Here is a 25,526-nt window from a genome sequence, read left to right as displayed (position 1 = left end):
GGTTACATTCATAAATTTTTAAAAAACTGCTTCACAGGTCTTAAGGCAAAAACAATTTCTTTTTCCTTTCATACCCATTGAGGTAAAGACCAACATTCTGCTTAACTTTCATTAGCCCAGTACCATAGTTAATTTACTGGAAAAAAAGGTAGGTGAAGAAAAAATCTTATTTTGAAGTTGTATACAATACTGTACAAAAAGGTCTTAAGGCACCCGTAATTTTTTATATAAATTTTGTTTTAGATGATGATTTTTGTCTTCTGCATCAAGTAGAAAAGAGCACATTTTAGATTTCCAAACATTTATTTTCCAAAAAATTAAATGTTACAGATAGATATGTTTTGTATTTTATTAAAGTAACACATTAATAGACCACTTCTCAAATAAAAACTTAATTACTTTGTGGGTATTTAGCCCAGGTGTTAATGATCAATGACATAATGAATTAAACTGATTAACTGAAACTGAATTGGGTGTAGAAGGAATCAAACCAGGCGAAGGACAACCAAACTAAAAGTTGAGAGTGTGGCAGATGTGACAGATTAATCTTCAGATCAAAAAAACCTTACACCATGGTAAGAGTGAACATAGCAACAAAATACAAGGTCTCTTGCATCAGCAAGGTCTCTCCCAAGCAGAAATTTCGTGGCAGATAGGAGTTTCAAGATGTGTTGTCTATGCTGTTCTTCAGAAGTACAAAGAAATGGGCAAGATTGAGAACCAGAAACACTGGTTGGCCAGGGAAATTAACTGCAGCAGACGAGATGTATCAAACTGATGTCCCTTCTAAATCAGGAGAAAACCATCACTGCTATCAGCTCGGAACTCACAGAAACCACTGGAACTCGAGTGCACCCCACTACAATCTGGAGAACTTCTGTCAAAGTGGTCTTCATGGAATTGCTACCAAAAAGTGGAAGTGGAAGCAAAGCCAAGAAACTCACCTGTGCACAAAAACACAAGGACTGGAGTGCTAAACAATATCAACAAGTGCTCTGGATGATGAGTCAAATTTTAAATTTCAAACAAGAGGCTGTCCGTGGAAGAGCTGAGGTGTGCTGCATGGATGAGTGTCTGCAGTCAACAGTGAAGCACAGTGGAGGTTCCCTGCAGGTCTGGGGCTGCATTTCTATAAATGTAGTTGGTGATCTGATCAGAGATGACCAATGGAATGAGTGCTGAAAAATACAAGCAGGTTCTCATCTGTCACACAGTATCATCAGGGAGGCGTCTGATCAGTCTCAACTTCATTCTGCAGCTGGACAACGACCCCAGACATCTGGCCGAAGTCATAAAGAACTATATTCAGCAAAAACAAGAACAAGGAGTTCTGCATCAAATGGTATGTTCTCCATAGAGCCCTAATCTCAACATCGTCAAGGCTCTCTGGGATTACCTGGAGAGATAGAAGCAAGCGAGACAGCTAAAGTCTGCAGAAGAACTGTGGCAAGTTCTTGAAGATGCTTGGAACAATCTACCAGCCAATTTTTAAAAAATAATAATTTAATATAAGTGTGGTGACACCAAATATTGAGTTAATTTAGTTTTACTGTTTACTGCTCTTTATAATAGTTTTTTTGATCTTTAGAAACTTCATTTGATTATTTTTAAAAGCATCTTCACTTTTCAGAATTTCTTTGTATGTACTTAAAACTTTTGCATAGTACTGTGGAAGATGCTAAGATAGTTTTGGTTGTGATCAAAAATGCAATGTTCTATGGACAAGATCTTCAATTTTGATCTTTAAGTAACAGAATAATTAACATTTTTAAATTGTAGTTTCACAAATCAATCATGTGCTTAAACACAAACTGAAAGTTGCAATTTATTTTGCTGTAGGAAGATGAGAAATTTTTGACTGAACTCTTTGCACAATTAACTGATGAAGCAACAGATGACCATAAGAGGCGTGAATTAGTAAGTTTACACTTTCACCTTGAAAATAATAAATTTAGCACATAATACTATATTTAAGACAAATTTTTCTAAAACACAGGTGAACTTCCTAAAGGAATTTTGTGCATTTTCTCAAACACTGCAACCTCAGAATCGGGATGCATTTTTCAAGACGCTGGCAAATTTAGGGATTCTACCTGCCCTTGAAATAGTTCTGGTAAGTGGTGCTATTTTAATTTGAGTTGAAATGCAGCTTTCAGTTTAGTCTAGATAACTATTTCTGTCTGTCCATTAAAGTAAGTTTACTTTCATGTCTTCCATGTCATTAGATGATTTTCATTTTACTGGTAAATTCTTGATGGGTTTTCTAAATATAAATTCAGAATTTAAGGTCTCCAGTGTCAGGCACCATGGAAGAATTCTCATTTTAAATCTACTTCTCAACATGTGGAGTAAATAAAATACTTCTTTAATGTTGTAGAATGTGAGCACATATGCCATTTAGCCCTTTGAGCCTTCTCTGCCATTCATCTAGATCAGGGGTTCCCAACATTTATTATGCCATGGGCCAATACCATTGAGCAAGGTATTCGTGGACTCCATACTTGGAGCCCCTGAACTAGATCATAACTAATATAACTCAGTGTCATTATTCTGCGTTGCACCTGCCATTACTATCCCAGAAACCTATAGATCTCTGTTTAACAACTGACTTTTCAAAGCCCCCAGCTGGAGATTTATAGGGATTATTCAATTATTTTTCTGCAACATAGAGAACTTTTTTCCTAATTTTAGTCCTCAATTACCAACACCCTTGTTTTGTAGAGTACTCAACCAGAAGAATCTGCATTTGTTCTGTTTATTCTAGTAAGAGTTGTATATGTTTCATTTTCCTAAAATATTCAGGACTAGTCCAGCCAGTGCCTCTACGGCAAACACAGCTTGTTGGGAACCAGTCTGGTGAATCTTCACTGTATTCCCTTTATAGCAGGTGCAACCTTTCTTCGGTAAGGGAAGCAAAAGTATACATTCTACTCCAGATCCATTCTCACCAAAGCAGAACATGATAGCATTAATACCTACATATTTGGATCCTTGTGTAATGAAGGCCAGTGTACGATGTGTCTTCCGAATTGTTTGCTGTACTCACATGTTGGTTTCCAGTGACTCGTGTGCATATTGATATATTGACTGTAAAAGTTACTCATTTGTGGGTAACTTCACATTTTTTCCATATAATATTCCCTCTGTCATATCTTTCCACAAGATAAAGGAGCAGAATTAGACCACTTGGCCCTTCGAGTCTGCTCTGCTGTTCAACTATGTCTGATCCTTTTTTCCCCTCCTCGGCCCCGTTCCCCAGCCTTGTCCCCGTAACCTTTGAAGCTGTGCCCAATCAAGAACCTATCAAGCTCTGCGTTAAATACACCCAACAACCTGGCCTCCATTGCTTCCTGTGGTAATAAATTCCACAAATCCACCATCCTCTGGCAAAATAAATTTCTCTGCATGTCTTTTTTCAATTGGCTCCCCTCTATCCTGAGTCTGTGCCCTCTTGTTCTAGACTCCCCCACTATGGGAAACATCCTTTCCACATCTTCTCTGTCCAGGCATTTCAACATTCAAAAATTTCAGTGAGATCCCCTCCTCATCCTTCTCACAGATCCAGAGCTGTCAAATGTTCCTAGTATGATAACCCTTCCAATCCCAGAATATCCTTGTGAACCTCCTCTGAACCCTCTCCAATGCCAGCACATCTTTTAGATGACAAGCCCAGAACTCTTCACAGTACTCAAGGTGAGGCCTTACCAGTGCCTTTTAAAGTCACTGCATCACACCCCTGCTCTTGTATTCTAGATCTCTTGAAATGAATATTAACATTGCACTTGCTTTCCTCATCATTGACTACCTGCAAGTTAACCTTCAGGGTGTTCTGCACAAGGACTCACAAGTTCCTTTGCATCTCAGATTTTTGGATTTTCTCCCCATTTAGAAAATAGTCTGCACATTTACTTCTACTACCAAAGTGCATAACCGTGCATTTTCCAACATTGGATTTCAATTGCAACTCTCTTGCCCATTCACCTAATCTAAGTCCTTCTGCAGCTTGTTTCTTCAACACTACCTGCCCCTCCTCCATTCTTCAAATCACCTGCAAACTTGGCAACAAAGCCATCTATTCCATCATCTAAATCATTGACATACAGCATAAAAAGAAGTGGTCCCAATACTGACCCATGCTGAACACCACTAGTCATTGGCAACCAACCAGAAAAGGGTCCTTTTATTCCCACTCACTCAAACCATACCAGTAACTTTCCTGTAATACTATGAGCTTTTAACTTGGTAAGCAGCCTCATGTTTGGCACCCTGCCAGAAGGCATTCTCACAAGATCACAAGACAAAAGAGCAGGAGTAGGCCATTCGGCCCATCAAGTCTGCTCTGCCACTCCACGATGAGCTAAACTATTCTCCTATCTAGTTCCAATTTCCGGCTTTTTCCCCATATCCCTTGATACCCTGACTAATTAGATACCTATCAATCTCCTCCTTAAACACCCTCAATGATCGGGCCTCCACAGCTGCATGTGACAATGAATTCTATAAATCCACGACTCTCTGGCTTAAAAAATTTCTCCTCATATCTGTTTTAAATGGGTACCCTCTAATTCTAAGACTGTGACCTCTTGTCCTGGACTCAACCACCAAGGGAAACAGCCTTTCCACATCTACTCTGTACAACCCTTTCAGCATTCAAAATGTTTCTATGAGATCCCCTCTTATTCTTCTATACTCTAATGAATATAGTCCAAGAGCAGGCAAACGCTCCTCATATGTTAGCCCCGCGTTCCAGGAATCATCCTCGTAAATCTTCTCTGAATTCTCTCCAACATCAGTACTTCCCTTCTAAGATAGGGGGCCCAAAGCTGCACACAATATTCTAAATGAGGTCTCAGCCGTGCTCCATAGAGCCTCATTAGCACCTCCTTACTCTTATACACTATTCCTTTTGAAATGAATGCCAACATAGCATTCTCTTTCCTTACTGCTGATCCAACCTGGTGGTTAACCTTTAGGGCATCCTGCACGAGGACCCCCAAGTCCCTTTGCACTTCTGATTTTTTGAATTTTCTCCCAATCTAAATATTACTCTGCCCAATTATTTCTTCCAAACTGTACAACTGTACATTTCCCAACATTGTATCTCATCTGCCATTTCTTTGCCCACTCTCCTAAACTGACCAAGTCTCTCTGCAACCTTTCCATTTCTTCAACGCTTCCTGCTCCTCCACCTATCTCGATGTCATCCGCAAACTTAACCACAAAACCATTTAATCCATAATCTAAATCATTGATATACAATGTAAAAAGAAGTGGGCCCAACACTGACGCCTGCAGAACACCACTAGTTACCGGCAACCAACCAGAATAGGATCCCTTTATTCCCACCCTTTGCTTTCTGCCTATCAGCCAGTGCTCCACCCATTCCAATATCTTTCCTGTAATTCCGTGGGCTCTCATCTTATTAAGCAGCCTCTTATGCAGCACCTTATCGAAGGCTTTTTGAAAATCCAAATACACAACATCCACAATCTCTTCCTTGTCAATCTTATTTGAGATTACCTCAAAAAATTCCTACAGGTTGGTGAGGCAGGATCTTCCCTTCATGAAACCATGCTGGTTGATTGTTGCCCCCTAAGGGTTTTATATTTACTTTAAGCTCCCTAATCACCTCCACTTCATTACATAATACCCAATCCAGGAGAGCTGATCCCCTTGTAGGCTCAACTACAAACTGCTCTGAAAAACCATCTTGTAGGCAGTCTACAAACTCACTCTCTTGAGATCCATTTCCACCCTGATTTTTCCAATCAGCCTGGATGTTGAAGTCTCCCGTGACTCATAACATTACCCTTCTGGCACACCTTTTCTATTTCCTGTTGTAATCTGTGGTCCACATCTCAGCTACTGTTAGGTGGCCTGTATATAACTCCCATCGTGGTTCTTTTACCCGAGCAGTTTCTTAACTCAACCCACAAGGATTGAACATCTTTCGATCCTATGTTACACCTTTCTACTGATTTGATGCCATTCTTTACTAGCAGAGCCACGCCACCCCTTCTGCCAACTTCCCTATCCCTCCAATACAGTGTGTAACCTTGAACATTTAGCTCCTAACTATAACCATCCTTCAGCCACGATTCAGTGATGGCCACATCGTCATACCTGACAATCTGTAATAATGCAACAAGATCATCCATCTTACCTCTTATACTCCGTGCATTGAGATATAACACTTTTGAGTACTGTGTTTGCTACCCTTTTTGATACTGTATCCCTAGTGGACTGATACTCACCCTGCTGGCTGCAATTATGTCCTATCACCTGCCTGCCCTTCTTCACAGTTTGACTACATGCTGTCTTTGTTTTTTTACCATCTGCCCTATCCTGAGTCTTTTCATACCAGTACCCTCCGCTTCTCCCCCCCCCCCCCCCCGCCAAATTAGTTTGAACCCTCTCCGACAGCTCTAACAAACCTGTCCATGAGAATATTGGTTCCCTCAGGTTCAAGTGTAACCTGTCACTTTTGAACAGGTCATACCTCCCCTAGAAGAAATCTCAATGATCCAAGAACCTGAAGCCCTGCCCCCTGCATCAGCCACGCATTAATCAGCCAAATCATCTTATTTCTATCCTCTCTGGCGCATGACACAGCAATCCAGAAATTACTAACCAGGAGGTCATGCTTCTCATCTTTCTACATAGCTCTCTCAGTTCTCTATTCAGGACTTCTTTGCTTTTCCTTCCTATGTTATTGGTACCAATATGTACCAAGACATCTGGCTGTTTCTCCCTCCCTCTCCAAAATGTTGTGGATGTCATCCGAGACATCCCCGACCCTGTCACCTGGAATGGTCAAATCCATTTCCCAATTTGTTCAGCTTGAGGCCATTTTACATCTTTCTCCTACTTGCAATCCCTGCTGGATATATGACTGGATCATGTTGGCGAAATTGATTTTATAGATTATAAATTGCTGAAGCTCAAGCGCCGATCCCTGCAGTACCTTCACACCCCACTGCCACCTCCCCTCCCCGAAATCAAAGTGTTTGTGTATTCCCACACTTCCACTCTTTGCTTCCTTTTTTTTTTTTTTTTTTTTTAAACTTTTTTTATTGTTTTCAAATAGTTACAAAATAAAAGTGTATGAGAAAAAGAAAAAAAAAATGTTACCCAGCCCCCCTCCCCTTAACCCCTCCCCCCTAACATCCCTAAAAAAAAAGAAAGAGAAAAAAAAAAAAAGGAATGCCTGGATATTGGAAGATCCCCACACGCTCCACGGAGTTCGTAATAACTTTGGTGTATGCATTTATTTCTTTCCCCAAGTAACCAATTATTTCATCTTCGGAGCACCTATATATTTAATCCTGTCTTTTGTAAATAAGGGCGCCAAATTTTCAAAAATGTTTCATATTTATCTCTTAAATTGTAAGTGATTTTTTCAAGTGGAATACAGCCATAAATTTCGTTCTTCCAACGATCTATACTTAGATATGTATCCGATTTCCAAGTCACTGCAATAGCTTTTTTGGCTACTGCCAATGCAATTTTTATAAATTCTTTCTGATATTTATTCAATCTGGCTATCGGTTTTATCCCTTCAATATTACCTAGTAAAAGTAATGTTGGGTTGTGTGGAAGTTGTATTCCAATGATTTGTTCCAGTAAAACTCTTAAATTTGTCCAAAAAGGTTGAATTTTGGAGCAGGACCAAGTAGAATGTAAAAAAGTACCAATTTCTTGGTTACATCGAAAACACTGATCAGATAGATTTGGGTTTAATTTGTTTATTTTTTGTGGTGTAATATATAGTTGATGTAAAAAATTGTATTGCACTAATCTTAATCGAACGTTTATTGTATTTGTCATACTCTCAAGACATAGTCTTGACCAGTTTTTTTCTTCAATTTTGATATTCAAATCACTTTCCCATTTTTGTCTTGACTTATGGACTCCTTGTTTAATTGCCTGTTTTTGAATCAAATTATACATACAAGAGATAAATTTTTTAATCTTTCCTTTTTGAATTAAAGTTTCTATTTCATTGGGTTTCGGTAGTAACATTGTTTGACCTAGCTTTTCTCTTAAGTAAGCCCTTAGTTGAAAGTAACAAAAAAGAGTGTTGTTTGATACTTTATATTTATTCTTTAATTGATCAAATGACATTAATATACCTCCTTCAAAACAATCTCCTATATATCTAATCCCTTTTTGAAACCAATTATATAAAAGTTGATTATCCATTGTAAAAGGAATAAGTCTATTTTGGATTAAAGATCTCTTTGCTAATAAGGATTTCTTTGTCTCATCGTCAACATTTATCTTATTCCATAAATCAATCAAATGTTTTAATATAGGAGATTCTTTCTTTTCCCGTATCCATTTAGATTCCCATTTATATATAAAGTCTTCTGGTATGTTTTCTCCTATTTTATCTAGTTCTATTCTGATCCACGCCGGTTTGTCTTTCTCAAAAAAGGATGCAATAAATCTAAGTTGATTTGCTTTATAATAATTCTTAAAATTTGGAAGTTGTAACCCTCCTAGCTCAAATTTCCATGTCAATTTTTCCAACGATATTCTTGACATCTTACCTTTCCAAAGAAACTTCCTCACATATTTATTCAGCTCTTGAAAAAACTTCTGGGGTAATTGTATTGGTAGTGATTGAAATAAGTATTGTAATCTAGGGAATATATTCATTTTTATGGTATTTACTCTACCTACTAATGTTATTGGTAATACCATCCATTTATCAAGATCTTCTTGAATTTTTTTCAGTAGTGGTAAATAATTTAATTTGTATATGTTTTTTATATCATTATCGACTCTTATACCTAAATATTTTATACCATTTGCCGGCCATCTAAACTGGGTTATTGATCGACATTGATTATAGTCTCCTTTAGTAAGAGGTAAAATTTCACTTTTGTCCCAGTTTATTTTGTAACCTGATACTTTCCCATATTCTTCTAATCTATAGGATAATTTACGCAACGATTGCACTGGGTTTGTTAGATAAAGTAGAACATCATCAGCAAATAAGTTGATCTTGTATTCTTCTTGGTTAACTCTAAAACCCTTAATATCTGGGTCCATTCTGATCAGTTCAGCTAATGGCTCTATCGCCAACACAAATAAAGCAGGTGATAATGGACAACCTTGCCTAGTTGACCTTGTTAACTGAAATGGTGTTGAAATTTGACCATTTGTCACTACTTTAGCTTTGGGATTAGTATTTAAGGTTTTAATCCATTTTATAAAGGATACTCCTAATCCGTATTTTTCCAATACCTTAAATAAAAAATCCCACTCCAATCTATCAAATGCTTTTTCTGCATCTAAAGCAACTGCCACACTCATTTCCTCCCTCTTCTGTGCTAAATGAATTATACTAAATAAGCGAGTTACATTATCTGCTGATTGTCTATTTTTAATAAATCCTGTTTGATCCATATGTACTAATTTTGGTAAGCATTTAGATAATCTATTAGATAAGATTTTTGCTATTATTTTATAATCAGTATTTAATAAAGAAATCGGTCTATATGATGATGGCTTTAAAGGATCTCTATCTTTTTTTGGCAATACTATTAAAATGGCTGTCGAAAAGGATTCTGGAAGTTTATGCGTTCTTTCCGCTTGGCGTATTAACTCCATAAGAGGAGGAATTAATAAATCTTTAAACTTTTTATAGAATTCAGGCGGAAAACCATCTTCTCCTGGAGATTTATTACTTTGAAGTGATCCTAGGGCTTCTTCGACCTCTTTCAATGTAAAAGGCATATCTAATCCCTTCTGTTCTTCCGTATTTAATTTTGGAAGGGTTATTTGTGATAGAAACCTTTCTATCTTGACATTGTCATTTTGTGATTCTGATTTGTACAACTCAGAGTAAAAATTCTTAAAAGCTTCATTAATTTCTAAAGGTTTATAAGTAATTTTATTTACTCTTGTTCGAATTGCATTTATTGTTTTAGAAGTCTGGTCTGTTTTTAGCTGCCATGCAAGAACTTTATGTGATCTTTCACCTAGTTCATAATATCTTTGTTTAGTTCTCATAATTGCTTTTTCCGTTCGATATGTTTGGAGCGTATTATATTGTAACTTCTTGTTAATGAGTTGTCTTCGTTTTTCTTCTGTCATATTTCTTTGGGATTCTTTTTCTAATTTCGTAATCTCTTTTTCCAATTGATCTATTTCTATCATATATTCCTTCTTAATTTTAGAAGTATAACTTATTATCTGACCTCTCAAGTATGCCTTCATTGCTTCCCACACTATAAATTTATCATCAACTGAATGTGAATTTATATCTAAAAAGAACTGAATCTGTTTTTTCATAAAATCACAAAAGTCTTGACGTTTTAATAATATTGAATTAAATCTCCACCTATAAACTGATTCCTCTTTATCTGTCATTATCATTGTCATTATTAAAGGAGAATGATCTGACAGTATTCTTGCTTTATATTCCACATTTTTCACTCTATCTTGAATATTTGTTGATAATAGGAAAAAGTCTATCCTTGAGTATGTTTTATGTCTATTTGAATAAAATGAATAATCTCTTTCTTTTGGATTAATTCTTCTCCATATATCAATCAGATTTAAGTCTTTCATCAATGATAGAGTTAATTTTACTGCTTTTGATTTTGTAACAACCTTTGTTGATCTATCTAAAGCTGGATCTAGACAAAAATTAAAATCTCCACCTATTAATATTTTATCATGTGCGTTGGCCAAATTCAAAAAGACCTCCTGTATGAATTTTACATCATTTTCATTTGGTGCATAAATGTTCATAAGGGTCCATAGTTCTGAAAAAATTTGACAGTGTATAATTAGATATCTCCCCGCCGAATCAATTAATATGTTTTGTATTTTAATTGGTAGATTTTTGTTAACCAAAATTGCAACTCCTCTCGCCTTTGAATTAAATGAAGCTGCAATAACATTTCCAACCCAGTCTCTTTTTAATTTCTGGTGTTCTGTGTCCGTTAAATGAGTTTCTTGTAAAAAAGCTATATCTGTTTTCATTTTTTTAATATATGTTAAAATTCTTTTTCTTTTTACTGGCCCATTAAGCCCATTAACATTAAAACTTAAAAAGTTTAGTAGATTAGTCATTATTTTTTTTTATTATATTATTCCAATCTATAATAATACCTAATCTTTCCACTTTCATGGTATCTTGGGAAATCTTTATAAAAATCTCCGTGTTGCTATGTGTGTCCCCCCCAATCATCCAGGCTAAAAGATAGAAGAAAATTAAAATATAAAGAAAAAAACAAAATACCCCCCTACTAATGTTGTGGAAAAATAACACAACATTACCCCCCTCTGCTGTACGGGTCATGGCAACCGCCATGATTACACACGTGAATCCCGCAGTAACCGATCCAAAGCTCCCCAGCCCCCCCGCAACACAAAAACGTATATGTATAAGAAGAGAAAAAAAAAGAAATACCACTCTCATTTAGTATTTCTAAAATTTTGCTCCCCTTTTCTATAATATCCATAAATGTCCATCAATTCTGTTCGTTGGGTCTATCTTCATAGCGTATAGATGGAAGATCTTGTACAAACTCCTCCGCTTTTTGATAATCGGGAAAAAATTTTTTTCCTTCCTCCGAAAAAATTATCAGTGTTGCTGGATGACGCATTGTAAATTTGTAACCCTTTACCCATAAGGCTTTTTTCACTGGGTTAAATTCCTTCCTCCTCTTCAACAGGTTGTGACTTATATCAGGGTAAAAAAGGACTGGTTTTCCTGCTATCATCAATGGCCCGTTTCTATTTTTGGCACTTTGGGCGGCAGCCTTCAGGATCTTTTCTTTGTCTTGGTATCGTAAACATTTTATCAAAATTGATCGTGGGTTTTGATCAGCTCGAGGTCTTGGCCTTAAGGATCTATGAGCCCTTTCGATCTCAATTGGAGTTTCTCCTTCCATTTCCAACTTTTCAGGGATCCATTTTTGAAAAAAATTTATTGGGTCTTCTCCTTCTATATCTTCTTTAAGTCCAACAATTTTAATATTATTTCGTCTACTGAAATTTTCAAGCTTATCAATTTGTTCCATAAATTGTTTTCTTTCTGATGCCCAAGCAGCATTTTCATTTTCTATTTTGTCCATTCTTTCAACCATGTCCTCCGTTGTAATTTCCAAGTCCGTAATTCTTTTTTCCATTTTTTCCTGTCTCTTTGTCATTTTATCAAGCATAATCTCCATTTTGGTCATTTTTTTTTCGAGTCTTTTTTGATTATTTTTAATTATTTTTAATGTGTCTAATTTACGCATTATTTGCCTCAAAGTCTTTTCTATATTTCTAGAAGGACTTTTAGCTTCTTCTTCATCTGATCCTTCCGAGACACTTGACTCTCCCTCCGATTCGCTATCACTTTCAGTTGCAGTGGTAGCTGGGCTTTGTAGTTCTTGTTGCTTCCGTTTGCGCATGCTCCGTCCTTCGGGTTTGCGCAATTCACGATGACCCTTCCCTTCAGGAATGGCCATTGTTGCCGCGGTCTCTTGTTCCGCCTCGCCGGTGGCACAACGTACCTGAGACCGGGGTACCTCGGCAGACGTGGGCCCCGCTCTTGTTCCAACTTGCGTAATCTTCCCGGTATTAGTTTTCTTCATCTTCCTTCTTTGAGGCATTGCTTGACACAGTCCGGAGTAGTTTATAAGTAACTTTTAGAAGATACTGACTAACTTTTCTTCATTTAGACATTAATTTATTAACTTTTTACGGGAGAGCCGGGTTCCAGCGTCTCGATCCTACGTCATCACGTGACGTCCCCCTCTTTGCTTCCTTTTGATAACAAATTCTCAACCTACAGTGGTGCTTGTGAATCCTGTAGAATTTTTTCTATTTCTGCATGAATCTATATGCTACTAAAACTCATGCTCTGTCTGTTTGTGACCTCCAATTAGCACAAACGGTGCATTACAGTGGCACTATTTTTGGCTAAATTGACTTAAAGTGCTCTAACTTACAGAATGCAGGCAAAGTTCAGGGTTATATATTCGTATAAAATTTTTTATTCCCCAAAATCAACTGTCCCGCTTTCACCCGAGAGCCTGTCTGCCATCATGGAAATCGGGACACAGCACCAAGAGGCATGCACACAGCCAGCCTCAGCAGCGCCTCACGATGCTCACAGAGCTGATTCTACCTTTGAGTGATCGGGCAATTCTTGCAGTGAGTAGAGAAGACAAAATCACACAGTATTTGACAGGCAGATATATTGGGCCCTCTGAAGCTGTCGCATTGATACTTGGATTTCCAATTCACGAGAGGGAACCAGCCGTTTGCCTTCAAGTGCACCTTCCCCAACAGCATCAAGTACTCTTTCGAGATAATGCTGCTGTGCAACTGAATAATGATATGGCAAGAACCACTTTAACTGAACTCATGGATCTTTGCACTCGCGATCCATTTGCAAGAGTCCTGTACTATGCAGATACTTCCAGATTCTACACTTGGACTAATAAGAGATGGTAAAGAAGGAGAATGGGGAAAAGAGTGGAGGAGTACTCCACGTCTCCAGAATGGCAATGAGAGGCACAAGGGTGGCAGATCAACCAGAAATGTTGCCAACATTCGTTAAACAAGAAGGAGCTATATTTGCCTTGCTACGCATCTTTCTTCTTTAATAAACTGGTTTTTATTCTTCAATTTCCAAAGCAAAGCAATACCAATAGCATTAAGGAAAATGTAATGTTCATTCTGGTCACGTCAGACTGCACTATCTTTCTCTCAAAGGGTGCCCCAACGGGACACCCCGTTGTCTAGTATGACCTAAAATGTGATCAGATGTTTGTGTGTCCTAAAACTAAAGAGAACCCAATTAAATAAATATCACAAAAACATACTTTTTCATTTATTTATTGAGAAAAATCATCTGATATTGCATGTATTTGTTGGAATAAGTATGTGAACCTTTGCTGACCCTCCTTGTACAGCAATGACTTCAACCAAACATTTCTGGTAACTGTTTATCAGTCCTGCTTGTCGGCTTGGAGGAGTTTTGGGCCATTCCTCCTTACAAAAGTGCTTCAACTCTGGGATGTTGGTGGGCTTCCTTTCATGAAGTGCTTGCTTCAGGTCCTTCCACAACATTTCTGTAGGATTAAGGTCAGGATTTTGACTTGACCATTCCAAAATATGGAAATTCTTCTACTTCAATAGTTCTTTGATAGACTGACTTGTGTGTTTAGGATCGTCGTCTTGCTGCATGACCCACTTGCTTTTGAGCTTCAGTTCACGTGACGGATACACTGACATTTTCCTGTAGAATTTCCTGGTACAATTCAGAATTCATAGTTCCATTAATGATGGCAAGCCGTCCTGGAACCAAGGCAGTAAAGTAGGCTCAGACCATGACACTGCCGCCGCCATGTTTCACAGATGAGATGAGGTTCTTATGCTGGAATACAGTGTTTGCTTTTTGCCAAACAAAATGTTTCTCATTTAAGCCAAGAAGTTCTAATTTGGACTCATCCGTGCATAGAACATTGTTCCAATAGTCTTCTGGCTTATCCATGTGGTCTTCAGCAAACTTTAGACATGCAGCAATGTTCTTCTTGAAGAGTAGAGACTTTCTCCTTCCAATCTTGCCATGCATACCATTGTTGTTCAGTGGTTGCCCGGTGGTAGACTCATGAGCACTGACATTAGCTAATGCAAGAGAGGCCTATAGCTCCTTAGTTGTTACCCTGGTGTTCTTTGTGACCTGCTGGAATATCACACATCTTGCTCTTGGAGTGATTTTCATTGATCAACCACTCCTAGGGAGAGTAACAAGGGTGTTGAATTTTCTCCATTTATACTATACCATCTTCCTGACTGGGGATTGGTGGAGCCCAAACTCTATAGAAATTGCTTTGTATCCAGCTGGTAAGCATCAACTTTTTTTCTGAAGTCCTCAGAAATCTCCTTTGATCGAGAAATGGTATACTTCCAAAAACCTATATAGTGAAGGTCAAATTTACTTTTATTGTCACCAAACAATTGATAATAGAGCGTACAATCATCACAGCAATATTTGATTCTGTGCTTCGCGCTCCCTGAAGTACAAATTGAAGTAAATATAATAAAAATTTAAATTATAAATCATAATCAGAAAATAGAAAAGGGAAGGTAAGGTGGTGCAAGTCAGGTCCGCATATTTGGAAGGTATGGCCCAGATCAGTGTCAGGGTCCGTTCAGCAGTCTTATCACAGTTGGAAAGAAGCTGTTCCCAAATCTGGCCGTACGAATCTTCAAGCTCCTGAACCTTCTCCCAGAGGGAAGAGGGACAAAAATTGTGTTGGCTGGGTGGGTCGTGTCCTTGATTATCCTGGCAGCACTACTCCGACAGTGTGTGGTGTAAAGTGAGTCCAAGGATGGAAGATTGGTTTGTGTGATGTGCTGGGCTATGTTCATGATCTTCTGCAGCTTCTTCCGGTCTTGGACAGGACAGTTTCCATACCAGGTTGTGATGCACCCTAGAAGAATGCTTTCTGTGGTGCACCTGTAAAAAATTAGTGAGGGTTTTAGGGGACAGGCCTAAATAGTGAAGACTCAGGTTTATGTTCTTTAAATGGGGTAGGGCCTCTTCCCCAACTCATACCTGATTGCCATCCTGTTGATTGAAGCGTCTGACTCTAATTTCCCCTTGAAGTGAAGTGAAGTTTCCCCTAGAGGTTCACATGCTTTTTCCAACAAGTACAGTAAAACCCCGTTATGACGTGATCATTTGGGTCCATAAAATGTCATCGTGAAAAAAGTGGGGTCGTGCTAAATCAGGGTTCAAGAAAACCAGTGTTGAAACTGACCCAATGTTTACCTAAAGTCCTAAAACCCCCTTATTTTTGCTCTATTGTACGGTCTGGGATCATCTTGTAGCAGAAGCCTGTTTCATCCCAGTTGTACACTTGCTCTTCCACATAGCCACCACCTTTTAAGAGAGCTTTAGTTCAACCTGGTATTCGCTGGTGGCGGCACTGCTGGCTGAGCGAATTTCTCCTGACACTAACACTTGAGAAGTCCCGTGACGGCGTTTAAACCGGTCTAGCCATCCATTGCTAGCTTTGAACTGTGAGGTTTCTCCGTTGATCTGCTTGTCAAACTTCCCACTTTCACTCTGTTTCCTCTTCTAGCTGCCTATCACCTCTCTCATGATTCTGCCTTCTTCTACTACCCATAGTGCTTTCCCCTTAGATTCCTTCTTCACCTCTCCTGCCTATCCCCTCCCTGCTTCCCCTCCCCCACCCCTTGATCTTTCCTCTGATTGGTTTTCCACCCTCCCCCCCACCTTCTTTATGGGGTCCCTGCCCCCTCCTTCTTCAGTCCTGACGAAGGGTCTTGGCCCGAAACTTTGACTGCTCATTTCAACGGATGCTGCCCGACCTGCTGAGTTCACCCAGTTTGTTTGTACGTGTTGATTTGACCACAGCATCTGCAATATACTTTGTGTCAAACTTCTCGGCTTGAGCTTTGACAATAGGACCAGAAATTGGAAGGCCTTCTGAGTGAGCTTGAACGAACCACTCGTACAGGGAATCATCGAGGCTGAAATCTTTGGCTGTCTTCAGGTGTTTGGCTTTTAGTCCTGCTTCTTCAACTTTAAAGTGACGCGCATAACTTTTCTTCATGAGATTTCCATCCACAAAGTGTTGATTCCGGTATCCCGAGGTCTCGTGCAACTTGAGTTTGACTTTTAGTCTTGATTGCGTCAAGTGCGTACAGAAAAAGCTTTTATTTTTCTAGCAGGTTGTTCCATTTTGAGCAAAAAAAAAGGTGCAGTGATTCACACAAATTGCTGGTGGAACACAACAGGTCAGGCAGCATCTGGTTGAAACTCTTCGTCAGGACTAACGGAAAAAAAGAGCTGGTAGGAGATTTGAAAGTGAGAGGGGGATGGAGAGACCGGAAATGATAGGAGAAGACAGGAGGGGGAGGGATGAAGCCAAGAGCTGGGAAGTTAATTGCAAAAGGGATACAAGGCTGGAGAAGGGGGAGTATGGATTGACGTGGACATGGAGTCCATTGACTCATCGCGTTACATCCGAATTCACGTTAAATTGGGGCGCATAAAATTGAGGTTTCACTGTAATATTGAATTATTTTTTTCAATAAACAAATTAACAAGTGTAATGTTTTTGTGTTATTTATTTAATTGGGTTCTCTTTATCTCGTTTTAGTCTTATGAAATTTAAATATACTATGTTTACGTGTTTTCAATTACCTGCTTTACAAATCATAATCTTAATGATCTCCTGTCTGTTGGTCAGACATGATTTTTCTTAAATCCAGCCTACTCTGTTCAATTGTGCTCTTTTGTTCAAAGTATTATTACATTCTTCAGTATTGATACCAGTATTTTAGATAACTGTCTACAGGTCAGAGGTTACCTGTTTACATTCTTCCACCTTTTAAGATCATGGGGTCACCTTTGCAGCCCTTCCATCCACAGGAACAGTTCTGGATCTGGAATTTTCACAATTCTAAGAGATGGAATATTGGATACGTAGAATTTATTAGCTTATTATCTCCCTAGTTTTTCTTGTACTTTGGTTTGTGTTGACTGCCTGATTCAGTTTTTTATTTTGACTATAGCCTTGGTTATTTTGTTCCATGAAGACTGATACTAAGTAATTTATTTCCTGGGCTATGTCTTTCTTTCCTCATTATAAATTCTCCATTATGACTGTCAGGGAGGTCCCATTCCATGTTTCTGTTACTCATCTTGGAACCCACTAGTAGGTTTCTGCCTATTCTGTTTTGAACTGATCAGTAGTCAGGTGATTAAACCTCCTGCTCTTTCGTAATGTATGAGGAAGAGTAGCCTCTCGCTGAGTCATTGCAAAGATTGCAGTTTCAATTTGTGACAGTGTAACCTTTTAGTTTGGATTTGTAAAAGAAATGACATGGCCTAAAAATGTTGCTGCTTGTTTTTCATTGGGGAGCATGATGCTCGTTCTGAAATGATATATTGGCAAGTTGTGTTTTCAAAGCTTATTAGTAAAATTCAAAGTGTCATTTTTTATGGTTAAGCAATTTCAAAACTTTTTAGTTGATCAGGGATGAAATGAAATGTATGTAAACACTTGCATTTTAATTTAAAATACAATAAATAAGCTTTTACATTTTTCTTTTAAAGGGTATGGATGATATCCAGGTGCGAACTGCTGCTACAGAGATATTTTCTTATCTGGTAGAATATAGTCCATCGATGGTACGTGAGTTTGTAATGCAGGAAGCTCAGCAGAGTGATGATGTAAGTATTTCTCCTTCTAAAGTCTATTGGCTTCAAATTAGAGCTGTAAATGGCATAAATTTGAATGATGATCCTTTTTCTTTTGTTTTCTTAATAACAGTGGTCTGTTTCTACGTAATGCTTTAGAAATATACGTCATTAATGATTTTGGGTGACAAACATAATTTGGCATGAATTAGAACACGAGCGCAACAGAACTTGGTGTAAGTTGGGGATGTTGACTTGCAAAGTTTTTGGGTATCCTCAAAATGGTGGTAGAGTCAGGAGCGATGTTGGGAGTTGGTAATGTGTGATTCAGGTTTCAGCAGCAAAAAATGTGAAGCAGGAGTGGAGTTGGGCAGTGTGATACTGATGGGAAAGGATATCTCAATGTTGGCTTGTATTTGTAGTCCAGACTGCAACTCATTTTCAGATCAAATAGTAAATGACCTTACGTAGTTTCAGTCACTTGCTGAGAGGATGCATTGATGAGATCAAAGATGATGCCTTTTGATTGTTTGTTCAAATTCCTTTGTGTATTTTTTTTTCATGATGTGGACTGGCAATCATTTATTGCCTATTCCTAGTTGTCATTGAACTAAGGAGGCAGTTAAGAATCAATTATATTGGTGAATCTCGGTTTGTATTTGGGCAAGATTAGATAAATATGGCAAATTAACTTCCCAGAAGGACATTATAACTTTTTGTTGTTACAGGAGTTAGGTTTTTACTTAAATTGAGATTGTATAACAGTTTAAATTTTAATTTCCATAGTTATCACTGTCACTGAGCTCTTTCTTACTTGCAGATGTTAGAAAGTCTGACAATTTAACAACTGCACATAGGTTAAAAAATGATAAGATGGAGCTGCTAAAACCTCTGTTTTATTGATGTTGACAGAGTGGTAAGATATTAGATTCTGTGGGTCACCACACAAAATGATACAGGTTATTCCAGAGATATAACTGAGTGCCTAAAAATTAAACCAGGTGATTACTATCCCATCCATTCAGACGATGGAGTGGTGCTGAAGAGGAGAGATTGTTGTTAACTGTGTCCAAAAACTGCAGGTATGCCTGAGGAAGATTAGGAATAGATTATTTTTTTGCAAACAAATGCATTATGAATAAGTGCAATTTTATTTGCTTTACATTTTTGAGGGTTTGTTGGATATGTCTGAATCATAAAATACCGCAATGCTCAAAATATTTGACCTTCTGTTCCTAAACATGAGGTGTTTTGGTAGAAAGAGCTGGAGTAAAAATTATGATGTCTAGTAGTAAACTAGACATTGTAAGCTCTGTTTTGTCAAGTGGTTGGTCTTGTGTCGCACAGAATTTCATGATACACTAGTATTTTGCTTTGACCTAATTATACATGGAAAAACAATTCATAAATTCACCAAATTGCACGTGAGAAAGGATGACCAATATGGCAGGGGGGTGGGAACCAGTATGATAGGACTGAGGATGAGCCATCAGGTTTACAAGTAGATGATGGATGTAACATAAATGTAAGGAAGGACAAGCCAACGATTGGGTACAAGTAAAGACAGCAAAGAGTTAACTTGTACCACAAAAGCAAGATTCTAAAGGGAAAAGAACGCAGGACTCACAGTGCAATTGGAGATTGGTTGGTATGACATTATGGGCATCGCTGAGTCTTGGCTGAAAGAGCATAGTTGGAAGCTTAATATCAAAGGATATACTTTGTATTGAAGGGACAGGCAGGATGGCTTGGCGGTGGTGTGGCTCTATTGGTAAGAGATGGAATTACATCTTTAGAAAGAGGTGATACAGGGTCAGAGAATGTTAAATCTTTGTGGGTGCAGTTAAGAAATTGCAAGGGTATAAATTCCATTATAGGAATCATATATAGGCCTCCAAATTGTATCCAGGATGTTGGGTTAAGATTATAAAGGGAGCTGGAAAAGTTGTGTAATAGTGTAATGACACAATTGTAATGGGGAACTTCATTGTGCAAGGTGATTGGGAAAATCCGTTGGTGTTAGATTGCGAGGGAGGGAATTTGATGGCTCTTTTAGAGCAACCTGTGCTTGTACCTACTCAGGGAAAGGCTGTCTTAGATTGGGTGTTCTGTGATAACCTAGATCTTATTAGGGAGCTTAACATAAGGGAACCCTTAGGAGGCATTGGTCATAATATGATTTAATTCATATTGCAGTTTGAGAGGGAGAAGCATAACTTGCGTGTATCAGCATTGCAATGGAGTAAAGGGAATTACAGAGGCATGAGAGAGGAGCTTGCCCAGGTGGATTGGTGGAGGATTCTGATCGGGATGACAGCAGAGCAGAGATGGCTGAAATTTCTGGGAATAGTTCACAAGCTGCAGGATAGGCATGTCCCACAGAGGAAGAAGTTCTCAATTGGTAGGGTTAGGCATCCATGGCTGACAAGGGAAATGGAAGACTGCATAAAAGCCACATGGGAAATCACTGAGCAGAAGGCCATGTGGGAAGAGACGATGGTGAACATATGTACTGTGGAAGGATACATGGAGTAGTGAATCAAGGTAAGAACGTGGTCAAAGAGTCGACAAGCATTGAAACCTCAGAAGGAAGGTAGTGAGAGAGAGAGAGTCTCACAGGACTTCCGCTGGAGAGAGGAGTAAAGCTTCTTCAAAGTCAGTATGCCTTAAAGAGACTTGATAGTGGAGTGGTACTATAGAGATGCACGAGACTGCCAATGCTGAAACCAGGAGCAACAAACTTCACCCTGTGGTTCCTCTGCATCTTGCACTGTACCATTTCTATCATGCATTGGTACCTTCTGCTCCTTTCTCTTTCTCTTCCGTAGCTCTAGGCTACAATTTACCAAATATTCTCAGATTCACAATTTTTCTTTCTTCTTTGTTGCTCCAGATTCTAGCATCTTTAGTCTATTTTGACTCTTGTGTTTCAGAAAGTGATTAATGGTAAAAACGTCCAGGAACTATTCCTACCTTGGCTGCTGGTGACTAATGGTGTTCTGCAAGGCATGGTGTTAGGACCACTTTTTACATTATATGTCAGTGATTTGGATGATGGAATTACTGGCTTTGTGGCCAAGTTTGTGGATGATACAAAGTTAGGTGGAGGAGCAGGTAGCATTGAGGAAATGGGGAGGTTTCAGAAGGACTTAGACAGATTGGGAGAATAAGCAAAGAAGTGGCTGATGAAATATAATGTAGGGAAGTGCATGGTCATGAGTTCTGTTAGAAGGAACAAAAGCATAGTCTATTTTCTAAACAAGCAGAAAATCTGAGGTTTAAAGAGACTTTGAAGTCTTCGTGCAGGCTTCCCTAAAAGTTAACTTGCAGGTTGAGTCAGTGGTGAGGTAGGCAAATGCATTTTTGGCATTCATTTCACAAGCACTGGAATATAAAAGCTAGGATATAATGCTGTGGCTTTATAAAGCACTGGTGAAGTTTCACTTGAAGTATTGTGAGCAGGTTTGGGCCCCTTATCTAAGAAAGGATGTGCTGACATTGGAAAGGGTTCTGAGGAGGTACATGAGAATGAATCCAGAAATGTAAAGAAATGTAGAAAACATGCAGCACAGTACAGGCCCTTTGGTCCACAAAGCTGTGCTGAACATGTACTTTAGAAATTACCCACGGTTACCCATAGCCCTCTATTTTTCTAATCTCCATGTATCTATCAAGGAGTCTCTTAAAAGACTCTATCGTATCCACTTCCACCAACGTCGCCGGCAGCCCATTCCACACACTCACCACTCTGTGTTTTTTAAAAAAAAACTTACCCCAACATCTCCTCTGTACCTACTTCTAAGCACCTTAAAACTGTGCCATCCCGTATTAGCCATTTCAGCCCTGGGAAAAAACCTCTGACTATCCACACAATCATTGCCTCTCATCATCTTGTACATCTCTATCAGGTCATCTCTCATCTTCCGCTGCTCAATGGTTATCATGTGAGGAGCACTTGTTGGCTCTGAGCCTGTACTTGGAGTAATTTAGAAGAATGGGGGGTATCATTAAAGCCTCGCAATTGATGAAAGGCGTAGACACAGTGGATGTGGAGAGTATGTTTCCTATAGTGTTGGGAATCTAGGACCGGGGGCACAACCTCTGCTCCCATTCACCCATGCAATGCTCATTCAGAAAGTAAGGAGGTATGGGATCTAAGGAGTCATTGCTTTGTAGATCCAGAATTGGCTTGCCCACAGAAGGCTAAGGGTGGATGTAGATGGTTCGTACTATGCATGGAGGTTGATGACCAGTGGTGTTCTGCAAGGATCTGTTCTGGCTCTTCCTTTTTGTAATTTTTATAAATGACCTGGATGAAGAAGTAGAACGGTGGGTTAGTGATTTTGCTGATGACACGAAAATTTGGGGTGTTGTAGATAGTGTGGAGGGTTGTCAGAGGTTACAGTGGGACATTGATAGAGTGCAGAACTGGGCTGAGAAGTGGCAGATGGAGTTCAACCTAGATAAGTGTGAAGTCCAGTTTGGTAGGTCAAGTTTGAAGACAGAATATAATATTAATGGTAAGACTCTTGGCAGTGTGTAGGATCAGAGAGATCTCGAAGTCCTTGTCCATAGGGCACTCAAAGCTGTTGTGCAAGTTGACAATGTTATTAAGAAGGCGTGTGGTGTGCTGGCCTTCATCAACCGTGGGATTGAGTTCAAGAGCCATGTTACAGCTATATAAGACATTCAGTTAGACCACACTTGGAGTACTATGTTCAGTTCTGGTCACCTCACTACAGGAAGGATGTGTATACTATAGAGAGAGTGCAGAAGAGATTTATCAGGATGTTGCCTGGATTGGAGAGCATGCCTTATGAGAATAGGTTGAGTGAACTTGGCTTTTTCTCTTTTGAGTGACAGGGAATGAATGTATATAAGATGTATAAGATGATGAGAGGCATTGATCGTGTGGATAGTCGGAGGCTTTTTCCCAGGGCTGAAATGGCTAACACGGGGGAGCATAGTTCTAAAGTGCTTGGAAGTAGGTACAGAGGAAATGTCAGAGGTAAGTTTTTCCACACAGTGGTGCGTGCATGGAATGCACACCAGTGATCGTGGTAAAGGTGGATACAATAGGGTCTTTTAAGATAGGTACACAGAGCTTAGAAAAAGAGAGGGCTATGCAGTAGGCAGATACGAGGCAGTTTCCAGAGTAGGTTACATGGTTGGGACAACATTGTGGGCCGATGGGCCTGTAAAGGGCTGTAGATTTCTACGTTCTATGCAAGGGCATATAAAGTAGTAAAGGAAATTATAGGCAGTTAGTCTAAGTGGTTGGGAAAGTGTTGGAGTCTATTATTAAGGAAGATGTTTCAGGGTACAGTCGGCCCTCCTTATCCACGAATTCCGCATGTGCGAATTCAACCAACCGCGAATCGTGAAAACCCGGAAGTGTTCTTCCAGCACTTGTTGTTCGAGCATGTACAGACTATTTTTTCTTGTCATTGTTCCCTAAACAATGCAGTATAACAACTATTTTACATAGCATTTACATTGTATTAGGTATTATAAGTAATCTAGAGATGGTTTAAAGTATACGGGAGGATGTGCGTGGGTTATCGTGGATTGGGTTCGAAAAAAATCGGAAGTTCTCTTACTAAGTAAGTCAGAACAGGTACATCCGGTATTATTTAGCATCAGTTAGTCAAACGTTTGTCTTAGTATATATTTTACCTTTCTATGCATATAAAACACTTGAGAACGTATGTTTCAGCGCTGGGCTCGGGAATGGAAGTTCCCGAGTTCAATCCAGTGACAGACCGCTCCCGAGGGGCGCTCTCCACCGTGCTGGGTTGATGTGGAGGATCAAAAACTCAAAACCCCAAAACCAATAATTAAACCACTGCATTGCTTAGTAATAATTGTAGCTTTCACCGGGGCACAGCCTTTCTCACTTTATCCTTTAAAATTGTTCCGATCATTGACTGACGTAGCCTAACTCTTTTCCAGTAACCGATGGCGTTTCACCTCTTTCTGATTGCTTTATTATTTCCATTTTATTTTCAATCGTGATTATTTTTGTGAACAGAAACACTGCAGATTCAGAGCTCTGACGCCGGGTCCTAATGTCCACCGCACTGAGACAGGTTAAATAAGGTCTGGTGTTCCGCTGGGTCCGAAGGTTCACCGCAATGAGACAGGTTGAATAAGGGACTTGAGCATCTGCAAATTTTGGTATCCGTGAAGGGTCCCGGAACCAATCCCTCGCGGATGAGGAGGGCCGACTGTACTTGGAGTCTAATAATAAAATAAGTCAAAGTCAGCATGGTTTCTGTATAGGGAAATCTTGCCTGATGAATCTGTTACAGTTCTTCGAGGAAGTAACAAGCAGGGTGGACAAAGGAGAGGCAGTGGATGTCATTTACTTGGATTCTCAGAAGGCATTTTATAAGGTGCCACACATGACGCTGGTGTTTCAGGAAAGATACTGGCACCGATAGAGGAATGGCTGACAAGCAGGAGGCAGCAAGTGGGAATAAAAGGGGCCTTTTCTGGTTAGCGGTCGATGACTAGTGATGTTCCCCGGGTCAGTATTGGGACTGTTGCTGTTCACATTGTTTGTCAGTGATTTAGATAATGGCTTTGTGGCAAAGTTTGCGGATGGTATAAAGGTAGATGGAGGGATAGATAGTGCTGAGGAAGTAGTGCAATTAACAACAGGACAGACAAATTGGAAGAATGAGCAAAAAAATGGCAGATGGAATACAGTGTTGGGAAATGTACGATAATGCATTTTGGTAAAGGAATAATAGTGTGGACTATTATCTAAATGGGGAGAAGGTTCAAACATCAGAGGTGCAGAGGGACTTAGAAGTCCTTGTGCAATGTTGGTATTTATTTCAAGGGGTATAGAATCACTATGGAAAAGGATCTTTGTGATGGTAGGGATGTCATGCAGAGGATTGAAAAGCTTGAGCATGTAGATATTAAGAAAGAGGATGTGCTGGAGCTTTTGGAAGGCATCAAGTTGGATAAGTCACCAGGACCGGATGAGATGTACCCCAGGCTACTGTGGGAGGCAAGGGAGGAGATTGCTGAGCCTCTGGTGATGATCTCTGCATCATCAAGAGATGGGAGAGGAAGGATTTATGAACATTTGCAGAGGCATAATATGATTAGGAGTAGTCAGCATGGTTGTGCCTTATGAACCTGAATGAATTTTTTGAGGATATGACTAAACACATTGATGAAGGTAGAGCAGTAGATGTAGTGTATATGGATTTCAGCTAGGCATTTGACAAGGTACCCCATGCAAGGCTTATTGAGAAAGTAAGGAGGCATGGGATCCAAGGGGGCATTGCTTTGTGTCCAGAACTGGCTTGCCCGCAGAAGG

General features: G+C 39.3%; 1 protein-coding gene across 1 annotated transcript in view; it reads left to right on the top strand.

The window, feature by feature from the left end:
• Nucleotides 1-25,526, top strand: part of LOC140730498 (serine/threonine-protein phosphatase 4 regulatory subunit 3B) — a 76,458-nt gene that overhangs the window by 19,094 nt on the left and 31,838 nt on the right. The window contains exons 5-7 of the mRNA XM_073051024.1: nucleotides 1,840-1,917; nucleotides 1,997-2,113; nucleotides 18,107-18,223. Of these exons, the coding sequence (XP_072907125.1) occupies nucleotides 1,840-1,917; nucleotides 1,997-2,113; nucleotides 18,107-18,223 (312 nt within the window). The remainder of the gene's footprint in view (nucleotides 1-1,839; nucleotides 1,918-1,996; nucleotides 2,114-18,106; nucleotides 18,224-25,526) is intronic.

This window comes from Hemitrygon akajei, chromosome 7 (genome assembly GCF_048418815.1).
Source record: "Hemitrygon akajei chromosome 7, sHemAka1.3, whole genome shotgun sequence".
Taxonomy (NCBI): Eukaryota; Metazoa; Chordata; class Chondrichthyes; order Myliobatiformes; family Dasyatidae; genus Hemitrygon; species Hemitrygon akajei.
The sequence above is the reverse complement of the archived record's forward strand: the minus strand, read 5'-3'. Positions and strand labels throughout refer to the sequence as shown.